Source organism: Mauremys reevesii, linkage group 2, assembly GCF_016161935.1.
Source record: "Mauremys reevesii isolate NIE-2019 linkage group 2, ASM1616193v1, whole genome shotgun sequence".
Classification (NCBI taxonomy): domain Eukaryota; kingdom Metazoa; phylum Chordata; order Testudines; family Geoemydidae; genus Mauremys; species Mauremys reevesii.
Genome location: NC_052624.1, coordinates 103,502,791 through 103,527,179, shown reverse-complemented (window position 1 = coordinate 103,527,179; position 24,389 = coordinate 103,502,791). Strand labels below are relative to the sequence as shown.

Below are 24,389 nucleotides of genomic sequence, written 5' to 3'. Positions count from 1 at the left end.
ATAGCAGCGTCCACACAACCAGTGTGCAGGAAGCCGGTGTGCTCTAGATTGACAACCTGGCTTACAGCACACTAAAGGATTTTGAACATATTATTTTTTAAAAGGAAAATGTTTTTTATAGTTTAAAATAAAATTTTACAAGGAGTTAATCTATAATGAGAAGTAATCATTTTGGTTATTTTCTTTATAAATTAAAATGGACATGATAATCGAGGTCTTTAAAAGCTACAGTTGTGCAATCAAAATAGGTAACTACTTTTCATAATGATTTCATTATTCTATTCAGAGGGATTTTTATTGTGCACTTGGCGATATGAACCTTTAATGTGCAAATCTCGGCCAGCTAATGGGTCTATTAGCATGACTTCAGATCTTTAAGAAAGCTTCAACCCCCATAAGGTATCAAAGGAACTTTCTAAAATATGTACACAGACCTTAAATCAGACAGTGGTATGCACAAATGAAGGTAAGGGCATGACTTAAACCCTCAGATGTATTCAGTGTTAGAAGCTAAAATTCATTGTGGGGAATCTTAACTACTCAGGATCAAATTTAGACCTGGTGTGTGCAGATGCAGCTCTATTGGCTTTATTTCTTAGGATTTTAGACTTTTTTTAAATAAAGCCCTCTCAGATAGACATTTTCTTATTGTCAGATAGAATCTTTGAGACTTTTACCTGGGAAAGACCATATCCCCTTTAAAAACAATAACGTCCGTTTAGTACCTGCAGGGCTCACCGACACAATTGTTTCTAAGTATCCACCTATGAGCTAGTAGGAGTGGGAGTTGAAAACATTTTGAAAAAATTGCCACACCATAGCAAATGTTGTTTACTCAGATGTCCTTTCTCTGATATTGATCAATACTGGATGTTGTAAAAGAAGGGGTGGATCTCTAATTCTAATGGTTCATCACTTCATACCTCCATAGTGTGGTTACAGTTTCCTCCTGACCCAACGTGGCCCAGGCAAATAATTAAGCAGGCATGTAACTTTGTGCACAAGTCCCGTTGACTTCAACTGCTGCTTATGCACTTAAAATTATGCACCTGCTTATCTCCTTAAATATAAGGAATGAATGTTATCTTTTGGAACATGATATTGAGTGCATATAGGCAGTGGTCCCCAACCTTTTTCATCTAGCGGGCGCCAGACGACAAGCCACAAAGGACCGTGGCGGTGGACAAGCATCCGCCGTTGCTGACAAGCGGCAACGTCAATAGGCGTCGCCACCAAAATGACACCGACAAGTAGCGTCATCCAGAGGTGTCACCGCCGAAAATTGGTGGCATTTCGGTGGCGATGCCTCTGGATGACGCAGCTTGTCAGTGACATTTTGGCGGATGCTCGTCCGCCGGCCAGTGCGTGAGCACACTTAGGTACCCCGCCGGGCGCCATGGCGCTCGCGGGCACCATGTTGGGGACCCCTGATGTAGAGTGTGTGTGCATTTGACATATACTTACATGCATACAGAGAGTAAGATATTGGAAATTAGATGTTTAGGTAGAAATTTACAAATAAATCCAATTAGAAACAAACATGCAGAATATTGTACAAGAAATAGGTTTTGTTGACCATTTTCTCTTTGCTATCCCATACTAATGTTCTTAGTTATTTTATCAAATATTTACAAGCCTAATATGGTGACAAAATAGTCTCTATCTTTGGGGTATCTAATCTCATCTTCTGTAGATTGCCCATTATTTGTTGTGTATGAGTGACTCCCTCTACAAATAAAGATTATACCATCAAAATACTTATTATTACTTATCAATATGATGTAGCTTCTTCCCTTTACAAGAAAAAAATATTTGCCTTTGAAAGTTATTCCAGCTACACTGCCCACTAGTTTTACGCTCAATGGAGCTTGTCTTTCAGAGATCATTGCATTATATCAAGCTTTCAAAGCCATGGTACCTCTGACAACGCAATTGCTTCAACATATAGCTGGAAATATTGCGTTCACCACTAATTTTACTGTTGTCTTAACTAGCTCACATGTTCTGGTGTTAGTGCCTGTTTTCCCTGTGGAAGGACTTTGGGTGTGTTTGTTTCCTATCTGTTTTTTAAATATGCAGTAAGAGTTCAATGCTGCAAATCCTAACTTCAGGGCTTCCAGTGAGCAGTGACAATGTAGAAAATAAAGATTTGCAGGATTGGGCCCTATATAAGGACCAGTTAGTACATTGGAAATATGTGACTGAAACCAATTTTCCTTATCTGATTTCCTTACCTAATCACCTATTAATTGTCTTTTGTCTTAGGTGAGACAATGCTGTGATAATCTAATCCATGTTGGTCTTTTTGTGCAGGGTGAAGAAGAGATCAGACTTAACAAATGCCTTTAAATTAGATCCTCTTTACCTGCAGCATTGCCATCAGGAATCTGGTAATTTTGCATTTAAATAAGATCTTTGTTTTATCCACACTTTTTTTTTATTGCAAAACTCAGTGAAAGGTTAGGAATAAAACTTTTCAAATAATCTAAATCTCATTTTCAAAAGTGACTAGGATCAGATTTTCAAATATATTTAGGAGCCTATAGAGGCAGATAAGTGCCTAGTCAGATTTTCAAAAGTGCCTAAACAGAGTTAAACACCTAATCCCTATTTAAATCATTCAGCATTTTTCAATAAAAAATGTTCTCAACTTTCTGCTCTGAAAAACAATTCATTATTTTGCTTTTTTGACCAATTCAAGATGAAAGCAAAATTTCAAAATATATGAGTTTCCCACGGGACAGAAATGCAGGGCTTCATAGAGTGACAAGATAGTAGCTGCGTTCTCCAAGGATGCAGAAGTAAATGAAGTAAATTTTATCTGATATGAATGTAGTTGATGGAAAACAATTTTATGAAGCTGCATCATGATAATACCAGAATACTTGCAGCAAGACACACGCACACCCCTTTATATGGAGTCTCATTTATTGAGTCTCTTACAGCATATCAAATCAATCAAACTGTTCTTTTGTCCCTCAAAGTCCAGCCCTTGCTCCCCTTGACTCAGGAATCACAGAGCACTCCTTCAGTGTCTGCCCGGATAACTCAGGCTGGCTGCAGTCCTTGATTAGCTTCTTCAGGCTGGCCCCTTTCTGCTTCATCCTTTACTCCCAGGTAGGGCCATTTGCATCTCTGGAAGCTTCTCTTTTATCTCCAGGCCTGGGCTGATTTAACCACATGATCTACCTGTCATGTGGCTACACTAATTTTCCCCACTTGGGGAGGAGTGCTGAATGAGGCACAGGTGGGGCTGGCCCCATTACACCTTAAAGGGCCAGTCATCAGAGGATAAAGTGACAGAGGATAAAGTGAGGCCTACAAATCTTGTGCAGACCTGGTGTCTTTGTAAAATGCCAGTGAAGACATTGCTTCTCTAAGGCCATGCATAGGATATCTTCATGTGTCAATGTTGCTCTTGGCACATATCCAGTAATTGCAGAATGGCTTCTGTCCCACCACCAGCTGCCCACCTCCCACCCCCACAATTGGTTAGAACTGTGCAGGGCAATTACAGTTGTGCAGGGTACCACTGACTTATGGTACAAGTTGCATAGTAACGTTCCCTGCCCTAGAATAGAAACTTACTCTGTAGTATGGCTGTTCTCCTGACTTCTTCCATTTCTGTTGAATGTGACCCCTTCGGTCACAAGGACATGAGCCTCTGGGTAGCAACCACGAAGGTGCTAGGGACAGCTGCACAAACTGACTGGTGCTACCTTAGCCTCTGCCTTTCCCTTCTGTGTATCCCTCCTTCCCCGTGTAAATAGGCCTATTTTATCTCTTCACTGTGTAAGGAAAGGGGAGCACATTTTTCAGAGTGAAATTGCTACATTATGAGGAGTTTGCCCTTGTTAGATACAGATTAAAATAAATAATTTAATTAAATTATATTTTCAGTTGCACGTTTAACAATTACATCTATCAAAAACAGGGCCATTCACTTGTCCATTATAATGCTCTGTGGTTTGTATCTTCAAACTACTCAGGGGACAGTGTATTACTTGTTATATGAAATAATGCAATGTTAGGAAGTTTTCTTGTTGTATCAACATTAGGCTTTGGCACCAGGTCCTGGGATTTTCCAACCCCAAACCCAACAAACATCTCATTCTAATTTAGATGAGATAATTCCAGGAGATAGAGAACAAAGTAACCTTTTCTACCCCAGTAACTTTTTAAAAGACTTGGGTACTAAATGTAGGGGAATTTCCTAATTCCTGGCTATGTGAGCTGACTCTGATTTTAATACAATGCAAATGTGAAACAAAGCAATGATCAGGAAATTGCACAAGCTGTGGCGATGAGGTTTGTCCTCTCTGGCTAAAATTTCCAAGAAACATGCTTTCTTAGAACAATGTTTTTATTACAAGAAATATGAATGACTATAACTACACATAGGCACTGAGAGTTACGTACCTTATGTGAAAATCTGCTTTCTTTTTTTTTAAAAGTTAAACTGAATATTAGCTGTCATGAAAATTGTGAAATTGGCAGTACTGAAATCTGAGGTCTTCTAGTCTCACCAGACAGAGTGAGAGCAGGAGAAATGCAAGCCCTGTTTAACACTACCCACCAAAGTGTTTGTTTCCTACTTGATCTGGATGTTCCATCTAAGGGTGGGGGCAGTTCAGTCTTTATGCCTTTTCCTCGCCTTAATCTGACAACAAAACTACCAACTGCGGTGTGTTTTTTCTTTTTATCTGGACATAGTAACTCAACAGAATATTCCACGTAGGTCCTCAGATCGCAGACATCGTCTCTTGATCATTGCCAGCCTGATCCAGATTTGAACCTGCAGTTTAGGAGACTAATTGCTCTGTATTCTATCCTTATTTGCCAGCCCTTTCCCAGAAATAAGAGCCACATTTTTCAAATTCAGGTGCCTAATGTGGAGCTGTTAAAATCATATTTAGGCACCTAAGTAGAAGTGGCATGCTTTTCAAAGCTGCTGAGCAGCCAAAGGCTGATGCTCCCAATGACTTCAATGGGATTTATAGGAGCTCAGCACTTCTGAAAATCAAGCTACTTTTATTTAGATGCCTAATTATGGGTTTAGGTGCCTAACTGTATTCACCCCAGTTGGAAAATTTCAGCCATGGCTCACAAGGAAAACAAGGTGACGCTTTAAACATCATTCATCTAGCACTCAGGAATTTAAATGATTGGCAAAAAATATCGATCTGTGTGCAATTACCCTTAATAACCCTGTAGCAATTACATGCACCTCAAAGAGGAAAGTCTTTATTTTGTCAGTAATTATAATTGTGTGTGATTTGCTTTCTCACACCAGGGGAATTGTACTAGCCTGCCTGGCAACCGAAGGTATAGGTCAGATCCTAATGGCAGTGTTAGAAGGAAATAGCTTTATACTCTCTTGTGAATACCACATGTGCTGCCACAATTCAAATCCTCCTGATTAAATACAGATGAAATAATAAGGCATATAATCACTAGAACAAGGATTTAATCATTGATTGCTTTCTACTTCACAGCTTATGAAAGGGGTTACTGGTAGATCGTTAGACACTGCCCCTTACATCAACATACAATTAGTTTCCCATCACCAGTTGCCTTACTCTTCGCTACCCGCCTTGCAACTGTTACATTAAAATAACCATTGAGATGTAAAAGGAAAAGAGTGTTATCAAATTGCCTTGTTACTCATCTGAGACCCAACTGGTCTTCCACTAGGTCAATGGGCGGAGTGTACTTGTGGTGAAGGGGCCAAAACAGGGATGAGAGCCCCATTGTCCTAGGTGCAATACAAACATCTAGTAAAGAGACAGTCATTGCCCTAAAGAGCTTACAGACTTGATCATCACAAGCAGCAACAAGTTAATGAAGCAAACAAATATGGGGAGGAAGGAAGGGTCAGTAATAATAGGAGTATTTTTTTCACATAGTCTAGCCCTGTACACAGTGTAGATTGCCACTGCATTGGAACGTGCCTCTGGTCTACCGGCAACCAGGACTTCACTGAAAATGTTTCCTTTCCTCATAAATATAAATGTTAGGAAACATAGACATGGCATGTGACTAGTTAAAAACGTGCATGTAATACAATAGCATATTGTACTTTTTCATTGGGGGATCTCAATTTAGGCAAGCACTTAGTTACATGCTTAAGTGTCTCTGAAGTCAGTGGAACTGACATATGCTTAAAGCTAAGCACTTACCTAAGTGCATTGCTCAATAGGGATAGACTTAAACACGTGCTTTAGTACGTTCCTGAAGCAGAGGCTGGGACTGAGAGGCAGAAGATATGAGTTTTGTTCCTGTCTCTGTCCCTGACTAACTGCACGACCGGGAGCTAGTCATTTTACAACTTTATGCCTCACCTTCCCCTAAACTAAAAATCAATTTAATTAACTGATTCCTATAAATATAGCTTGCACCCTAGGTGCCTGAACAAAATAGGGCTATTAATACTGTGCCTACCTCACAGGGGTATTGTGTGTGTGGCTTTGTCAGTGTTTAGAAAAGGCTTTTAATACCTTGAATGAAAAGCAGAAGTGAAGAGCAAAGCATTGTTATCCAGGTATAACTGATGAGCAGTTATTTAGAATTCCCAATGACTTGTCTTACAGACTTAAGTACTAACAATAAGTGTGAATGAGCAACTTGGGGTGACCAACAGCATAAAATCCTTCTTGAAAATATTTCCAGTTCCCCAAAGTGAAGACTATGGCAGTTTTATGACAAAGATCCTGTGATGAATTGGTGACCTGTTACTACTCTTTCTTCAGATTCTACTTTGAGGCAGTGAATTCCTGTTTCAAGTCAAATTACTGAAAGGTGTTTTACTCGATACTTCCCAGACAAGTGTCTCCTTATAACAGGAAGATAAATAGGATGTTTGACATGTCATCATTCACATGATCCCAAATATAACAGAAAAGAGAGCCTCATTTCTCCGTTTGAAATCTGTTTGGTTAATTCTGCCAATTGAGGAGTATTATGTGTCCTCAATTGCCATTGTACTCAACACCACTAAGAACCTCGCAGCATCATGGCCAAGTGTATGGTGGCGATGAAATATAAAAATATTTCATATCATTTAGCAGACTGTTTTTTGCTATCACAGTAAATAGATTTAAGTATTTTTTTTCTTTAACTTACAGAGCTTGTTACAGATTACAGGGTAAGTACAGTGCCCTCAGTAATAATAACAACATTGATTTATACACGGTAACTTTTCTAAAAATATGTTTTTCTTTTAATTGTTGCTATAGTAACTAAGAGTTAGCGTCTTTTTTTTTCTGTGAAAGAGGCTCAACTTGCTGTTCCCTTGATAATTCCCCAAACCAGGAAAATCTAAAACTCCAGTCCCTATTTATTTTTAAACCTTTTGTTTAAAAGGATGCGATGGTACAGATTTATACCAATTAACAACAAGGGGTAAGCAATACAAGCCAAAACAGGGAAATAACTAATGAAAGAATATTTAGACAAATTAGATGTATTCAGGTCAGCAGGGTCAGGTGAAATTCATTCTCAGGTACCTAATGAACTAGCTGAAGCAATCTCGGAACAGTTAGCAATTATCTTTGAGAACTACCGAAGGACAGGTGAGGTCCCAGAAGAGTGGAGAAGGGTAAACATAGTACCTATCTTTAAAAAAGAGAACAAAGAGGATGCAGGGAATTATAGACCAGTCAACCTAACTTCAATACCTGAAAGATTATTGGAACAAATTATTAAACAATCAATTTGAAAGCACCTAGAGGACATTAGGATTGTAAAGAATAGTGAGCATGGATGTGTCAAAAACAAATCATCCCAAACCAACCCAATTTCCATCTTTTGACACAGTCCCATATGACATTCTCACAAGCAAAATAGGGAATTGTCATCTAGATGAAATTACTATAAGGTGGGTGCACAACTGGTTGAAAGACCATACTCAAAGAATAGTTATCAATGGTTGCTGTCAAACTGGGAGGGTGTATCTAGGGCAGGGGTAGGCAACCTATGGCATGCGTGCCAAAGGCAGCACGCGAGCTGATTTTCATTGGCACTCACACTGCCCGAGTCCTGGCCACCAGTCTGGGGGGCTTTGCATTTTAATTTAATGAAGCTTCTTAAACATTTTAAAAACCTTATTTACTTTACATACAACAATAGTTTAGTTATATATTATAGACTTATAGAAAGAGACCTTCTAAAAATGTTAACATGTATTACTGGCACGCGAAACCTTAAATTAGAGTGAATAAATGAAGACTCGATACACCACTTCTGAAAGGTTGCCGACCCCTGATCTAGGGGCATCCCACAGAGGTCAGCCATAGGTTCAGCACTATTCAATATTGTCATTAACGAGTTGGATAATGGAGTGTAGAGAAGGCTTATAAAATCTCCCAGTGACACCAAGCTGGGAGGTGTTGAAAACACTTTGCAGGACAGGATTAGAACTCAAAACAACATTGACAAATTGGAGAATTTGTCTGAATTCAACAAGATTAAATTCAATAAAGACAAGTGCAAAGTACTTCACTTAGGAAGGAAAAATCAAATGCGCAGCTACAAAAATGGGGAATAACTAGGTAGGTGTTAGTGCTGCTGAAAAGGATCTGGAGGTTATAGTGGATCACAAATTGAATACGAGTCAGCAATGTGATGTAGCTGTGAAAAGGGCTAATGTCATTCTGGGATGTATTAAGAGGATTCTCATATGTAAGACAGCACTTTACTCGGCACTGGTGAGGCCTCAGCTGGAGTGCTGTGTCCAGTTCTAGGCACCATACTTTAGGAAAGATGTGGACAAAATGGAGAGTGCAGGGAAGAGTAACAAAAATGATAAAAGAATTAGAAAACCTGACCTATGAGGAAAGGTTAAAAAGACTAGGTATGTTTATTCTTGAGGAAAGAAGACCTAGAGGGGACCTGATAGCAGTCTTCAAATATGTTAAGGGCTGTTATAGAGAGCATGGTGATGAATTGTTCTCCATGTCCACTGAAGGTAGGACAACAAGTAATGCACTTAACCTGCACCAAGGGAGATTTAGGTTAGATATTAGTAAAAAATTAAACTTTCTAACTATAAGGATAGGTAAGCACTGGAACAGGCTTCCAAGAGAGGCTGTGGAATCCCCATCACTGGAGATTTTTAAAAACAGGTTGGACAGATACCTGTCAAGGATGGTCTAGGTTTACTTGGTCCTGCCGCAGCACAGGCAGCTGGACTTGATGGCTTCTCAAACACCTTCCAGCCCTACATTGCTATGATTCTGTGTCTGACTGATAGCTCTAGGCTTGGCTTGGCCAACAGAAGGAATCTTCCTGAAGATATTTTCTTCAGACCATAGTGCATAATAGGTTATTTTAAAAACGTATTATGAATGTATTTTCTCCTAAAATGAAAATCTTTCTATTTCTTAAAACTTTATTTAAAAAAAATCTTTATATGGACCCTATAAGTTTGTCTTTGTGCCCTATCTCAGAAGGTGCAGAGCTCCTTGTGTAGACTTCAGTGGGAGTTTTGGGTGCAAGAGCAATATGTGCTTTGTCTCGTGATCACTGTCTTCTGACACCTCCTCTCCTTTCCGCTTTTGCATTTAAACAGTTGGGTGTTGACTGTGCCAATGTATTTGCCAGTATCAGAATAATTTTTCATGATTTGACCTCTCTCTTAAGTTATTATACAGGGAGCCTCTGGAAGCTTGACCTACGGTCTATGCCAAAACTGGGTGTATAAATTGCCCTGTACCTGGAACAATGTCTTCTGACATGGAGACCCTTCCTTCTCAAATGCATTACTCCTTCTGCTTGCAGCATTGGCAGATCCCTCTCGGCCGAAGGTTTCGTTCCCTGAAAATGTGGTTTGTGTTTAGAATGTATGGAGTCAAGGGACTACAGGAGTACATCCGTAAGGTGACCTTCTTTTACTTTTTGGGAAAATTTGTGTTGGGGATGGGGAGAAAAGGGCTTAATAAGAATCCACATCTATGTGCCTTCTGTGTATGTACACCTGCATGCATAAACAAAGCTTGTTGCACAGCCCAGTTCATGCGAGGGCCTGCCTTTCACCCTACGTCCTGTCATGGCAGTTATGATCATTGGGGTCACAGCCATTGATCATCTTGTGGTACAGTCTTGAGAGGCTGTGAGTTTTAGATGCCACATTAGTGGCATCATTCAAAAAAAAGCCAAGACTTTTCACTGATGCCTTAGTTGTTGTATGTATTTATTACATATTTATTATTTTATTATGTTGTATGTATTTATTATACATTAGGGTCAGGATTAGGGTGTTAGGATTTGTGTATGTGCCCATGATTTACTGGGCATGTTACCTAGTTTGACTGAAGGTAGTTTCAGGTGTTTCCTGCATGGAAGTGCCTTCAGGATATGGTTGCCTGCAGATTACAGTTTATCCTTATTATGATTAAGTATTGGGGACATTCCTGCTTTAGCTACAGGGTAGTTTGTCATCACCATAAATGCATATGCTATTGTGCTGTATGATGTACATACTTCTGTTGTAAATATAAAGTAAAACTGCAAAATAGCTTTTCTGTTTCCAAACTCAAGAGAAACTTCTGGCAAAGATAAAAATACAGGGCCAGATCCTGCAGTTACACTAACTGAGGTTCTGGTCCAAAGCCTACAGCACTAGAGATTTATATTTAATTAACTATCTAACCTCTGATTCTGCCTTCTTAACAAAAGTAGGACTAGTACCACAGTTTTCTTCCTTAAGAACCTCCTTATGCAGACTAGCTAGTGGGAGAGGAAGATGTTGCCCCATCATCTGCCTAAAATGCCTAGAGAGCTACTCCCAGCGTCTAATGCCACTACTCTAGTAGATGAAGGATAAATGGAAGTTTTATGCTTTTTGTTTTTTTGATCCTCATTATGTTCTGGAGAAACGTATTTGGGGGGCAACAATGACATTGGCTTTTTATCACCTCTGATACAATCCAAAAGTGAAATTTGGGATCTCCTCTGTCTCTCTCTTACTGATGTGAAAATGGGCTCACGGTTTGTTATACCTCAGCCATTACTGAAGCTTTCACTGCATTGGTCTCTCAGGTCAGGTTTTGCAGATGGCAATTAATTCAATTTACTGGCAAGGTTTTAAATAGCATTAAATCTCATATTCTTCTGGTGGCAGAGTTGAAGTCCTCATGTTGATTACATGTACTTTATTGGATTAGTGTTAATACCTTATTAGTAGCATTCAAGAAACTTGCCTGGCCTTTCTCTCATCTCCCAAACATTTCCCTGTGTGCTCAGAGAGCAAATACTTGCCTTTTTAGAGTCCCATAGACACCTTTTGAAGGCAGAGTTTTCCCATAATGTCTGAAAATGCATCACTTTTCTAAAGCTATTGACTTCAGTGTAGATGAACCAGGGATGAATGTGTCTCTTCATGTTTCTGAATAGACTTTTTTTCCTGGTTTCTAATTTAACTTAATTATAATGTTTTAGATTAGGTCATTACAGATGTGCTGGGGGACAGGGGGGTTGTAATGTTATTTCCTTGAGCACTAGAAAGAGCTGTGGGATATAGTTCTCCAAAAGAAACCAAAAATAAACAAAAAAAACCCACATGGCCAAATTATGATCTCGCACTTGTGACTTCAGTAGCGTTACATGGGTATAACTGAGATAGAATTTTGCTTACTGAACATGTAAATTGAGTAATTAATTTAGACTCGATTTCTTCCATTTGGAATGAACAATGGCTCATCACATTCTCTGGGTTTCATTTGCTTCTCTAAAAATATCTCCTTTTTTTCTGTCAGTGGAACTGCAAGGGCGAGGATGGATTGAGTTTTGGTTGTTTAGTAATCTAGATGACAGGATTGGTCTTTTAGATGAGTTGCCTTCTGTGAGATTGTAAACATTGCAGTATTGTTACAAACTGTACCAATGCCCACTAACAGCAGTTGTAATGTGTTCCATACCTCCCTTCCACATTTCCCTACCCTCCTCTTTTCAGAAACCATCTTTGTTGGTGAATTTCCTTTTGGTGGTTGTAGTAATAAGGAACGTTATAAACTCCGGTAATGGATTATATTGCAAAGCTGTAAACAGTTTCCCAAATGAAAAAACTCTTGAAATTTAATCTCACTTTCCCACCCCTCATCAGTCTTTAAGGATTTGTATAATTCCAGGCCTTGGGAAGTTCTCTCCATTTAAACATACGGTAACATCTCAAAAATGATAGTTTTCATACTTCTAGTGCTGGTCAAAGCAATCCTTCTAAAAAGAACAGCCAGTACTAGCTCGTAGGTTACACTTGGTGTTTCATTTGATTTGTGCCACAAGATTATCCCTGAAGTTGCCAGAACTATTTCTCAATCTGTATTTAAAGAGACAAGAATTAGTTTTTGTGTTTGCTACGCTTGGTCACATAGTGCAGTGAAACAAGACATGAATAAATCCTGCAGTCCTCTGTGCGTAGATCTACACTGCAAAGAAAATTCTGTAGTGCCGAATCTCAGAGCCTGGGTCAATTCACTCTGGGAGCTTGGGCTGCAGGGCTGAAAATAGCAGTGTAGACCTTCCTGCTTGGGGTGGAGCCTGGGCTGTGAAACCCAGCAGAGAGGAAGGGTTTCAGATTCCAGGCTCCAGCCTGAGTGGGAATGTCTACATTGCTATTTTTAGCCCTGCTGCCTGAGCCCCATGAGCCAGGGTCAGTTGACTTGGGCTCTGAGACTCAGTGCCATGGGATTTTCTTTGCAGGGTAGACATGCTCTGTGTGGACACTCCAGGCCTCAAATACAGTGGGAATGCTGTGTTTCTGCTGCACTGGTGAGCAATCAACGAAAAGGCCAAAGGGAATCCAAACCACGGAGTAGAACTTTGTGGCAGCTCTTTGAGTTGGAATGTGGAGAGGGGAATAAACTTGTTTGGGATCAGTGCACCATGTAGATCTACACAGCTTCAGTGCACACACAGATGAGTTACAGCAAGCATGTCTGCTACACCTACTCATTCTCTGTAGTTGCATTTGCAGTCAGGTTGGGCCTTACTTGTAGGTTTGGGGAGTAGGATCCCATTTCCTCCCTGCTACTACAAAAACCACTTTGCTAATTCCTAAGTCATAAGGTCCTAAAATACTTAGGCACTTTAGAAAATTTCATCCAGTGCCCACAAGAAAAGCTCTTTTACTCTGATTCCACTTGTGCAGCTGGGATTTAGCCCAAAAGTTTGGAATTTTGAGAGATGACAACTTCTGACAAGTTGTAGCAGGGGAAAATGCCATAATCTTCCATTTTTAGTGCTGTGATTAGAAGAGATGAGATGAGTCTCTTTTGAAAAAAAAATATTGGTCTTAAAATATACCTGAAACTGGCTGTTCACATCCAGATCTTTTTTCTGCCTTCCATCTCCCCATAGTTCCAAACAGTTTAACTTCTAAAAAAAATACTTTTTTTTTCTTAAAAAATAAAAGATGATTGCTGTGTTTGTGGCTTTCAAAGTCTGTATCTGACTGAATGGATAACCACTGCAATCTGGCACATGCTTGTGTTGAGAGAGGCAGCTAAGGAACAAAATATTCCTGGGATAGGAACATGGGTGACTTTGGTTTAATTAACATCATGTTTTGCTTCTGAAAACCTTTCAGTTAATACTCCTCATCATTTACAAAATGGAATATCAACACACTGCAAAGTAAAGAGTTTAAAGAGGGTGTATTTGGGTGAGGGGGAAATCACCACCAAGAATTTTTTGGGGAGAAAATTGTGTGTTTTGGAAGTAAATTCCAAGATGTGGAGAGGACACCAGGAGGGCAACAGCAAATAGCATAGGAGAATGAATAAGAGCACTCAGGATTGCCCTGTAATCAATTGAAATGTGAGACTCAAAGCAGAAATGTGTCCATTTTTAAACCACTTGAGAGTAAGCTAGTGCTGTGTTGCTGTAAGTCATGTAAAGGGGTCATGAGCCAGTAGAGGAACTTAGCTTTCTGTCTTGTCTGTAATATCTGTTCCATAGGTATATTTTTAAAAGTCATTTTTTACCTATGATGTCCTGGATGTTCTGATTCATTTGTTCAAATACATCCCCAATAGCTTCGAAAGAAATTGGACTGAACATACTTTTTTGCAATAAACAGTTCTTCTGTTCTTCACCAATGATAGAGGACTGAATTCTGCTTAAAACTAGCGGCAGAGCTTAAGGACCAGCTGGAAGGGTATAGAGAGTAGATTGCTCTTCTCTGTCTGCAGCTATACCACCTCAGGTGGTGATCTTTCCAGTTCGATTTTCATAAGCTAAGCAGGCTTGGGCTGGGTCGGTAATTAGATGTGAGAACTCGGAGGGAAACCTCATGTGCTATGTAAAGTGCTGTTGGTGATTCAGTAGATGGCACTCTTCCCAGTACTGAACCCTTGCCCAAGCATGCTCTTATGGGTCACCAAGCTTTTTGGAAATGCCATCTTTTGCATGAGTGATAAAACCATTTGTTAACGATCTCGTGGCATTTTTCTCCACAAAATTAAGGGTTTAACCTTGGTATCCTGCCCAAATTCCAGTTCAGAGGAAAAAACAGTCCTTGCTCCAAAAATGTACAACTGAAATTGGACAACCAAGACAGATACTGCATTGGGGTGTGATTGAGTGCTGCCCTTCACAGAGGTGCATGCAAACCTCACAGCACAGAAAAAGGGGAGTATATGAGGGCAGGAGGGGATAGTGGGTAAGACACCTTTTGGGTCCTCTTGATTCCAGACTGCTGCAGGGTCCACTCAGCCTTTGGAGGGCTGCCAGAGTCAGGCAGCTCAACCTGAGCTACCTGTGAGCAGCTGCACCACCATGAAACACTCTGTAGTGCTACGCACCCCACCTCTTGTTGTCTTCAGCCCAGCCCCAGCACACCCATTACACCAGAGCTTGAAAGATGGTGCTTTATAAACCAGACTGGGAAATTATTCCCTGCATGGTTCATGGGCTTCTGGTTCATGTATGGACCCATAGCCAAAATCGCATCCCAGATGACTGATGAAGATGTAATCTTGTAGTGCCATTTTTTTAAAATTTAAATGAATTTTCATTGAAAGGCTTCACAGGAGTGTGTGTGTGTTTAAGGAGGGATTTTAATGAATAAAAGGGTTGTTGTTTGGGGGACAAAAGGGAGACTGTTGCAAGCATAGAGGGGAGATTGAAGAAGGTGGCCTCAAGTTGAGAATGGGGGAAGCAGCAGTAGACAAGCTGCACCTTGTGAAAAGCACAGACAAAAGAGGGGGCAGAATCGTATAGAATTTGAACATGAAGCCAATACTAATGATGGTATCTGAAGTGGGAAGCGACATGGTCCAAATGACAGGAGAGAAGGGTGATTTTGGTAGTAATATTTTGGATGGCCTGGGAAGGCTGCAAGATGAGATTCAGAGAAGACTGAGAGGAGAAAGTTGCAGAACGCTAGGAAGAGATGAACATGCATAATGGAGATGCTATGTAAGTTTGTGTGTACACAGGCATTACTAAATCATATCAGCTTTTGAAGGATTTGCAGATGAAACTAACATACAGTGTTCAAATGCCTTTACAGCAGGTGTTTGCAAATTTTAAACTTTGTGGACAAAATCTTAAGAAAGAGAATGCCTCGCAAGCCTACCTCTCTCCCATTCATGATCTCATAAACTGTCTCCCTTCACCATTCACAATGATCCAGACCACCTCTTTTCCCATTCACAATCATATGGACCAGCCCCCCCTTTTTTTTTTCAGTCCCAGAACATGCCACTTCCATATCCCTGGTAAGGACAGCAGTTGCTTAGCTGGAAAATGTCAGGAAAATATTTTTAGCTGCTTTTAATTAAATTTAGCAGCGTGAAATAAAAAGACAACCTGTATCAAGAGGCAGGCAGGCCGCCAGCTAGCAGCAAGGGCTCTTCAGATCACCATTATGTGGCCCATGCACCACAGTCTGAGAACCTATGCTCTAAAGGAACTGTACAATCTCAGTGGAAGGACAGTACCATAAACAGTAACAACTACAGGGTTTTTTGTATTTAAAAAATGAAATAAAATTTTAAGACCTACATTAAAATAATATTAGGAGCACGGTAGGACTATGGCTTCAAAATGGAAGAAATGTGGAGGTAAGGCATTTCTCTCCTTCAATAACTACTCCATTTGTATCTCAACATAGCAGGAATCTAAGAACAGTGTGTGATCTTCCCTCTCTGGTAAGTGTGCCCTCAGTTCAACAGGCAGGGCTTCATTCTCACAATTTTCATATACTGCTTATAGGACTGAGATCTCTAAATCCTGGTAGCCTGTTGTGAATTATCTTAATTCTGCTGCAGTACCTAGGTGCAACAGCTTGAATTGCAAATGGAGAGAGAGGCCTACACTCCAAAATCCCTTTGGTCTTGTGGATTTTAAGCTTCAAATCTCAATAACGTTCAACTCTTTTGTATTTACTGCAGTATGGATTATTAGTACTGCAGCGGTCTTTGTGAAAGTAATCATGAGGAATTCTTCCTGGTTCAGCAGTGCCGGCCTTTGGCAGCTGTGATTAACTTAATTGTATAGCATGCTGAAACTTTTGGGAAATAAACAAACTGTAGTCTCTCCTTTTCCCTTGTGTCAAACCCAAAGCACTTGGCGCCCCCCAACATCTTTACTGATTACTGCTGTTATTAAAGTTCTCCCTCGGCTAAACACAATTGTACTGCAACTTTTCTTATTACTTCTACTTCCATAGCATCCAACTTCAACCTTTTTTTTTTTTTGCTTTGTGCTTATTTTCTTTAAGAGATTTTATTTTTATTCTCTAGCAAACATTTTAATGCAAAGCTGGACAGAGATGTCATCCAGAAAAATGTAATACTAACTATTTGGGGTTTTCTGTACAAACTACTTACAATGAGCTAAATCCGGAACACTTTACTAAGTTTTTATTCAGTTCTTACTTAGACAAAATGCCTATTATGTTCAGTGAATACTTTGTCCAAGGACTGAGTAAAAAAGTAAAGGTTTCAAGATTTTGCCCACTACGTTTAATTATATCACACCTAACTAAAGCACATACAGCACAGAACAGGTGAAATTCTGTTCCCATTAAAGTCAAGAGGAGTTTTGTATAGTATACATGTACAGGGCACATGTGCCCTGATGTGCACCCTATTCCATGGGTTTTATGGAGTGTAATTTGGGCTACAGACATAGAATATATGGTTATATCAGGGTACAGAATGTATGTTACAGTACAAGATATAATGTACATATATGTATATATTACTTGTATCTTTCACAGTTCATGAACCCATTGTTGTTTATATTTGGTTGTACCCATATGCCTCAGAAAGATTGAGGTCTTACTGTTTTACATGACTTAATTCCTGTCCAGAACAGCATCCAGTCTAATTTAAGCCAGGATGGAACAAATGAATGTAATAACAGTGGGGAGGAAGTGGTAACACCAATAAGAACAGCTGATTCCATAGGCTATCAGTGTGCATCATCTGAAAGTTCTAAATTAGACAAGGTTTTTCTATTTTAAGAAACAAACATCAGAAAGCTATAATTAAGATTGCAAGATGTCTTTCACTATAATTTCTGTTTTTACTGGTTCATGACTTTAGAAAATCTCTTTATAAGCTGAAACATTCCACGTTTAACTTCAGCCCAAAGCAATATTTTTGTTTGATATTTTCCTTGAACTTTGAAAAACAATGTGTGGAAGACAAAAATACATGTGATTATTTTGTGGAATGGATACTTAAAAATAAATTATGGCAGTTCGAAACCCGTTCCTCCACATGTGCCTAACCATTCTCAGTGAGGAGTAGCCAGGGTGTGCAAAGAAATTGTAACTCCAATGGTTTGATTTTCAAAGGTGCTGAGTACCTGTAGGTCTGTTGATTACAATGGGATGGAAGGGGGAATTGGCACTCTTTGAGTAGAACAGGCAGAACCAGGACACCTATTCTTTTACTGTCAAATGCTGCTGCTGCTCCATCTACTGGCAGAAAAACTAGGAGTTCATATAACTCCCTAATGAGGTTCTGACCACTTCTCCTCTTCTTTCAGATCCCATACCTAATGATTCCTCACTTGAAAGATGAACTGGGAAGGCCAACAGGGAGCTATGCTCCCACATACTACCCCTTATTTAACCCCTGCTCCTTAGGCTGCTAAATATATACTTAGAGCATGCATAGTATCAGTGATGGTGTTGCTCTAAGAACCTTTATTTTGTCATTTCCTGAATTGTGTGTGTTTTCAGTTTGCAACCTCAGTACAATTTTTTTTGAAGTGTATGTGTATGTAATTTGGGGGAAATTAATGTTAAGACATTGCTTGGATGTTAAGACTTCCCAGATCATTACTGATCTACATACTTGTATTTTTCTTGATGTGTCTGGTTTCTAAAATAAACAGCAACTTCTTTACACACACACATATACACACACACACACACACACTGTACTTGGCAGCACTGGGGGCGGGGGAGCATTTCAATCCCATTTTAGTTCAGGAGAAAAGAAAAAGTTGTTACTTGGAATCACTATTCTTTATTATTAATATGACACCATAAATTGGGATGATATTTTACAATGGTGTTTAGATACTATTGTGACAAACACATTAGAAATGCCTTAATAGATACAGTGGGCCAGAAGTGCCAGACATGTAGGAAAATCTCTGACCTATAAAGTCTCTAAAACAAGATGTAAATTAATATGAATAGACAGAATGTTAGTATGTGGCTTCTAGAAGTTTTTATAAAGGGTTGAGGGGCAGAATGTGTAAACAGATTGGCAAATGTTATCTTTTGATTAATCTGATTGATACAATATAGACGTTGCTCTCTTTCTCTCTCTAGCATGTAAAACTGTCACATGAATTTGAAAACTTGGTACTTCAGGATAAACGATTTGAGATCTGTGCTGAGGTCACACTGGGACTGGTATGCTTCCGACTAAAGGTAAAATAGCAATGGCTTCTAATGTTCCCTCTTGTTTTTTGAAGGTATTGATAGAATATATTGCACTGGACTAGATATTGTTATAGCTAACTTATTTATTTATTTATTTTAAATTGTAGAAAACTCTTGATACACGTGATAAACCAAAGAGGATCAAAGAAGCAATCTTGAGCCAGATTCTCTTTTTTAGCATAAGATTAAATTTAAAGAAATCCTAGCATGTTACGGTATGGAAATACGGTATGGAAAGGCACCCAAACAACCATAACACTGCCCTGTATTGACACTATGCAATAGCCATATGATTAAGGCATTTTAGGATTTAGATTAAACTGGTTTTTAAAACCCATGTTTATTCAGAGTGTTATTATAGAGCCTGGTTAAGATTGTTTTGGTGCCAAAACTGTGGTTTGCCATACCTGAATATGATAGGATTTCTTTTCAGTTTAAGCTTAACTCTGAATTTATAATACTTGTTTTGGGGAGAATTACAACATCCCTGTAATGTGTTTTGTTTTAATCTTAAATTATTGAATGTACTGTTAACCTTAGTGCCATCTTAATATGTGGAGGGCAGGAGTATTCTGGGAACTTCTTTTAGTGTGAGGTGTTTTTAATTATTAAAATGTCAGTCATGAACACTAAACCAGAAACCCAAGAAAGTTACCATATGTTATTTCTTATAATTTGAAGATGAGAACCATCAAAAATAAATCTTTATTTAATGTATTTATTTATTTTTACTTTTAAAGCCAGATTTACTAGTACGCTGGGTACTGCTCCAAGTTTACAAAGCAACCAGTGTGCATTGACCTGTAAATTAAGCTTATAGTTGCCTTGCATCACCAGATCGGCACATATGAGTCGAGATAGATTGGTGAATTTGGCCCTTAATTTGCAATTGTCGTAGTTATTCAGGATACAGGATATATTTTTAAAAACCTTTACAATATATAATTTAACTTGGCAAATAACATTCCGGAATATGAAAGCAGAATTCTACTATTATAATTTACAGAAAAAAGTGAATACTATCTGTAAAATCCAGGAAGAGGACTGGACCACACTGGGACAAGATGTGGGTGACAGCATAGAGGAATATTACTGAGAGAAGAGGGTTCTGTGTTTGGAGTAGGGGAAAGTGTCAGGGTGTGAATGTGAGAATATAGGGGATACAGGGCGATCCAATGGCAATGTCAAGGCTAGAGGGGAAAAAAACAGGGAGACATGCATGAGAGATAGGTGGGAATAGGCAAGGGAGTCCTGTGTTATCGAGAATAGAGCTGTGCACAGGCAGAGGCCTAGGGTGGGGAGCTAGTGTCAAGACATCCACACTTGAAAGACTCGCAGTGGCCCTTCTCTTTTGGCTCCTCTGAGTACCATAGCAGTACTACAGGGGCAGTCCATTAAATCAGAGACATCTCTCAGGGACTGGTCTCCTTCCTCACACCTTATGTCCCACCACGGGCCCACCTGTTTGCATAGCACCAGTCTCTCTAATGCAATCCTCATCCCCACATACAGCCATAATTTCCCCAGGGCCATGTGCATGTCTGTTTCCCTCTCCCCCTCACACATAGTTCACTCTCCAGACGTCATAAAGCAGTACCGTGGAGAGTCAAGAAGAGGAAAGAAGTGGCCATGACATGGAAGTAAGGGGGCTGTGAGGAAAATGTGAAGAGGAAGAGCAGAGGAAAGCAGGGGTTCTGGGGTAGGGAAGGGGGCTGTGTTAGGGAGACAGTGCTACCTCAGTGCTAGTGCACAGTGAAGTGGAGACAGCAGTGCCATGGGCAGCCTTTCAAGCACAGATATTCTAAGCCAGCATGGAGCCCTGGAACTTTTAAGGGGCAAGGACCGCTGGGGAGAATTTATCTACCAATGAGAACTCTTGATGCATGAGTCCTATCTCTCTCATACCACTGACTCATTAATACCAATGGAATTGTAGCATGGAAATTAGATGTGGAGGAAGGCGGATGATTTGCTGTTAACCAGAATCTGTACCCTATGTAATTAGCTACAACAATCATTAATAACTTAGCTTAATTACAACCTAATTTATCCAAATGTAGCTTATGCACAGTGAATTTTAACTATATGTAAAGTTTAAAGAGTTTGCATTGTTCTGTTAATATCGTTCAGAACAAAAAAAAAGTCTGACTGAGTGCTAAGTTTCTTAAAAGGCCTTATTTAAATTATTATTTATAAACCGATTAACAGATTTACTTATAAACACTCAAAATTCATTCTGTACTCAGTGTAAATGCTGTACATCTGCTGTATAAAGTAAATGCTGTACACTGGGGAGGGTACACAGTATTCTTCATACGTCATAAAAAAGGCTGAATCCCTGCTTCAAGTGCAAAACTCAATTTAGTGTTAACTAATTATGGAGCTGGAGCTGGCACCTTAATGAGCGGAACTGGAACACTGAATATGAACAACACAGAGATTCCTTGTTAAAAGCACCTAAGTGTGCTTTAAACTTTTCTTAAGACTAACAAGCAAATCCAGCTTCTTTTGATGACATGATGTTATTTTTCAGACATTCCTTTCTTGGTTGTTCAATTGTCCCAGTTACCTGGGGTTTGATGCAACTGGTTGAGCAATCAAGATGAATGCCTCACAATGAGGGTTTCAGTAAAGGCTGGACTGAGCTAAGGCAGTAAAGTAGTTTCTTTTGTGCCTGTGCTGTCAATAAAAAAGGATCCCCTGCTGGTAGAACAGATGCAACATGTATTGTGGAGTTTTTCTGATTAGCAAAGGCCTGTTAACAGTTCTGAATATTTTTTTCTTCCTAATAATAAGTTTTTCAATAGCTCCATGGAAGGTTTTGAGGCATAGGACTTGTGGAAGTTATTGCTGACATGAAAAATATTTTTAGACCTATTTTCTCACATGGAATAAGCAGACACAGATTTTTTTTTAGGTCCGGTGACAGCTGTTAGTGCTCTATCTCTACTTTCAAGGAGCATTCCTGGTGAAATGGAGCATGGCAACACATGAATTGTCACATTTGATCAGACCAGTGGTCCATTTAAGTCCAGTCTTCTGTCTCTGATGCCTCAAAGGAAGGTGTAAGACCCTCATAATGGACAATTATGAAATAGTGGGCAGATGCTGGATGTCTTGGGCACTTTTCAGAATAAAGGCTTGGCTCTAGCAATGCTAGATTCTTTAGCAACCTGGAGGCAGCAAGGCCTTCAAGCCCTCCTCCTTTTTGGATTTTATCACTTTTGCACAAATTTTTGTATGAAGTGCTGCCCACCCTTGTCTCTGTGGCTTTACTCACTTTCTGAATCACTCTTTCAAAATCAAGTTTTATGTTTATCAAATTCCCAGTTAAATCCCCTTTAGGTCTAATGTACCTGCAGCTCTACTGTATTGCTTGTAATGGGGGATTGGGGTGATAGTGCAGCATACCTAGAAAGAAAACTTGATGCAATATCGAGAGATAGTGAAAAGGTTATTTTTCCCCTTTTATTTTTTAGTAAGCTTTTTTTATTGTCTTGCTTAATTAAAACCTCTTTAATCTGTGCATATTTTCCTTTCACACTGTTGAACAGATGCTCTAATAATGCATCATAAGGTAGATCGCTCTCTCAAGGCCAAAGAAAATATCTGGGCGCTAATGTGTCAATGGATTAATTTTTGGTTCCCTTGTCATGACTGCAGATGAATATGAGAAAAGTTGGTCATTTCTCTGAGGGGCAGGAAGAACAATGTCTTACTAAAACTGACATGCTCGATCAGTGCTGGCTACTTGCCTCCCAAAGCTCTGGGAGGGGACTAGTCCTCACTAACTTCAATTTGATGTGACACCAGAGTGTCAAAGCAACCCCTAAGTGCTTCTGTGCGAATATAAGAGAAAAAAGATGTGCACAGCAATTTTTCCAGGGAGCAGTAACTTAACATGAGATAACTGAGACCTAAATGCTAATGCTGTGCTGTTGAGCTACATGTTTGATATAGAGGGAAAGGATCATCGATTTTATGATGGATTATCATCCAGAACAAAGAGATGTATATTTCACTGTCACAATTGATGTGCCCAGGACAGAAGGCTCACCAACACAAAATTCAGTGTGTGGTTTGTTGTCATTGTGAACAGTAGTGAGAGTGTAGTTCGAGTTTCATCATGATTTTCTACAGAGATAAGGGCCTGCCTGCCAGGCGTCAAAGTACAGGGTAAATTGCATACGTCATTTTGATCTGGGACCATCTCTGTTGTAACATGATCAAAAAGGGTGTGTGAAAGAAGACATTTCCCACTTGTAGCAGTAGGGAAACAGTCAATTACCTTCAGTATGTTTTTTTTTTCCCATAAGGGCAAGATTAGTTAGGCTTGCCACTGTGTTTAGTACTGAAAGAGCAATAGCATGTGTTCTAAAGGGGAGGTTTTCAAAAGCACCTAAGGTAGTTAGGATCACAGGTCACATTGGGCTTGTGTTCCTAAATTTTTTAGGTGCTATTGCAAATCTGTCCCTGAAAGCTTTGCAGGTTGATTCAGTTCATTTCTGAATTGCTTGATGCAGTGTTCTGACACCAGCAATCCATGCCTCCCGTGTAAACCTACAGTACTTACCAGGCAGTATGACAGAAGCAACTGAGGAGTTGCTGCATAACCTCAGACATATCTGTGTAAAACAACTGTCAACACTTAAAGTCAACAAAGGCTACCCTGAAAAAGTACTGCAAAATGGTCCGCAAGGCTCAGGGTATAGCTCCCAACCTGCTGGTATAAGAGTTAGGTACATTCCCCTAAAAGGGCGTAATAAAAAATACTTAGAAATGTATGCATTTGGGGTCTTATCCTGCAGTGCTAATATAGTAAGAACAACAAGGAATGGTTCCCTTTGGATAGTTTGTGCATGTTTTTTTTAAAAGATTAATTTAAAACAATTTATTTCTTTTTGGAAAAATCTGTTTCAGTCCCAAACCTTAACTGATAAACACGGCCCTTTCAAATGTTTGCCTGGGAGAATGACTAATACGACTCTAGCTGAGTCCAAGTGGGAGTTCAGGCCTCTCAAAAGCACTGATTGGAACATAAGGAGTTGGAACTGGCACCACACTGGTCACTCTCAAAAATAAAATCCTACCACTCAACAATGGAGAGTAAAGAAGGCATTTCAAGGTGCCACTGCAATGGAAGGAAGCATAATCTAATGATTCATGCATGAGAGACTCCTTCTGTGACCTTCAGCAAGTCATTTTAACCTCTCTGCCTCAGTTTCCTCATCTATGGAAAGGGGATACAACCTACCTGACAGTGGGGAGAATTAATTTATTCATGATTCTAAAAAACTCTAATGCCTGATTACTTAATCTGTATAATAAGATTCCAGCATTGTCACCTGTCTTTTTGTCCCTCTGAAGCCTAGAATATCTACAGAGTCACTTGACATGATGGAAACAGCTACAAGCATGGTTGAGGGCTTTATGTTTAGAATATCACCAGGATGAATCATGACAGGAGTACATTGTCTCCTAC

The 24,389-nt window shown here is 39.5% G+C and overlaps 1 protein-coding gene across 7 annotated transcripts in view; it reads left to right on the top strand.

Moving 5' to 3' along the window:
- The window catches only part of DDC (dopa decarboxylase), a 93,103-nt gene that overhangs the window by 64,006 nt on the left and 4,708 nt on the right, over window positions 1-24,389 (top strand). For 6 of the 7 annotated variants that reach the window (XM_039525212.1, XM_039525214.1, XM_039525209.1 and 3 more), the window contains 4 exons: window positions 2,314-2,390; window positions 7,125-7,144; window positions 9,778-9,876; window positions 18,794-18,895. In XM_039525212.1, the coding sequence (XP_039381146.1) occupies window positions 2,314-2,390; window positions 7,125-7,144; window positions 9,778-9,876; window positions 18,794-18,895 (298 nt within the window). The remainder of the gene's footprint in view (window positions 1-2,313; window positions 2,391-7,124; window positions 7,145-9,777; window positions 9,877-18,793; window positions 18,896-24,389) is intronic. The other variant, XM_039525215.1, reaches the window with a different exon arrangement.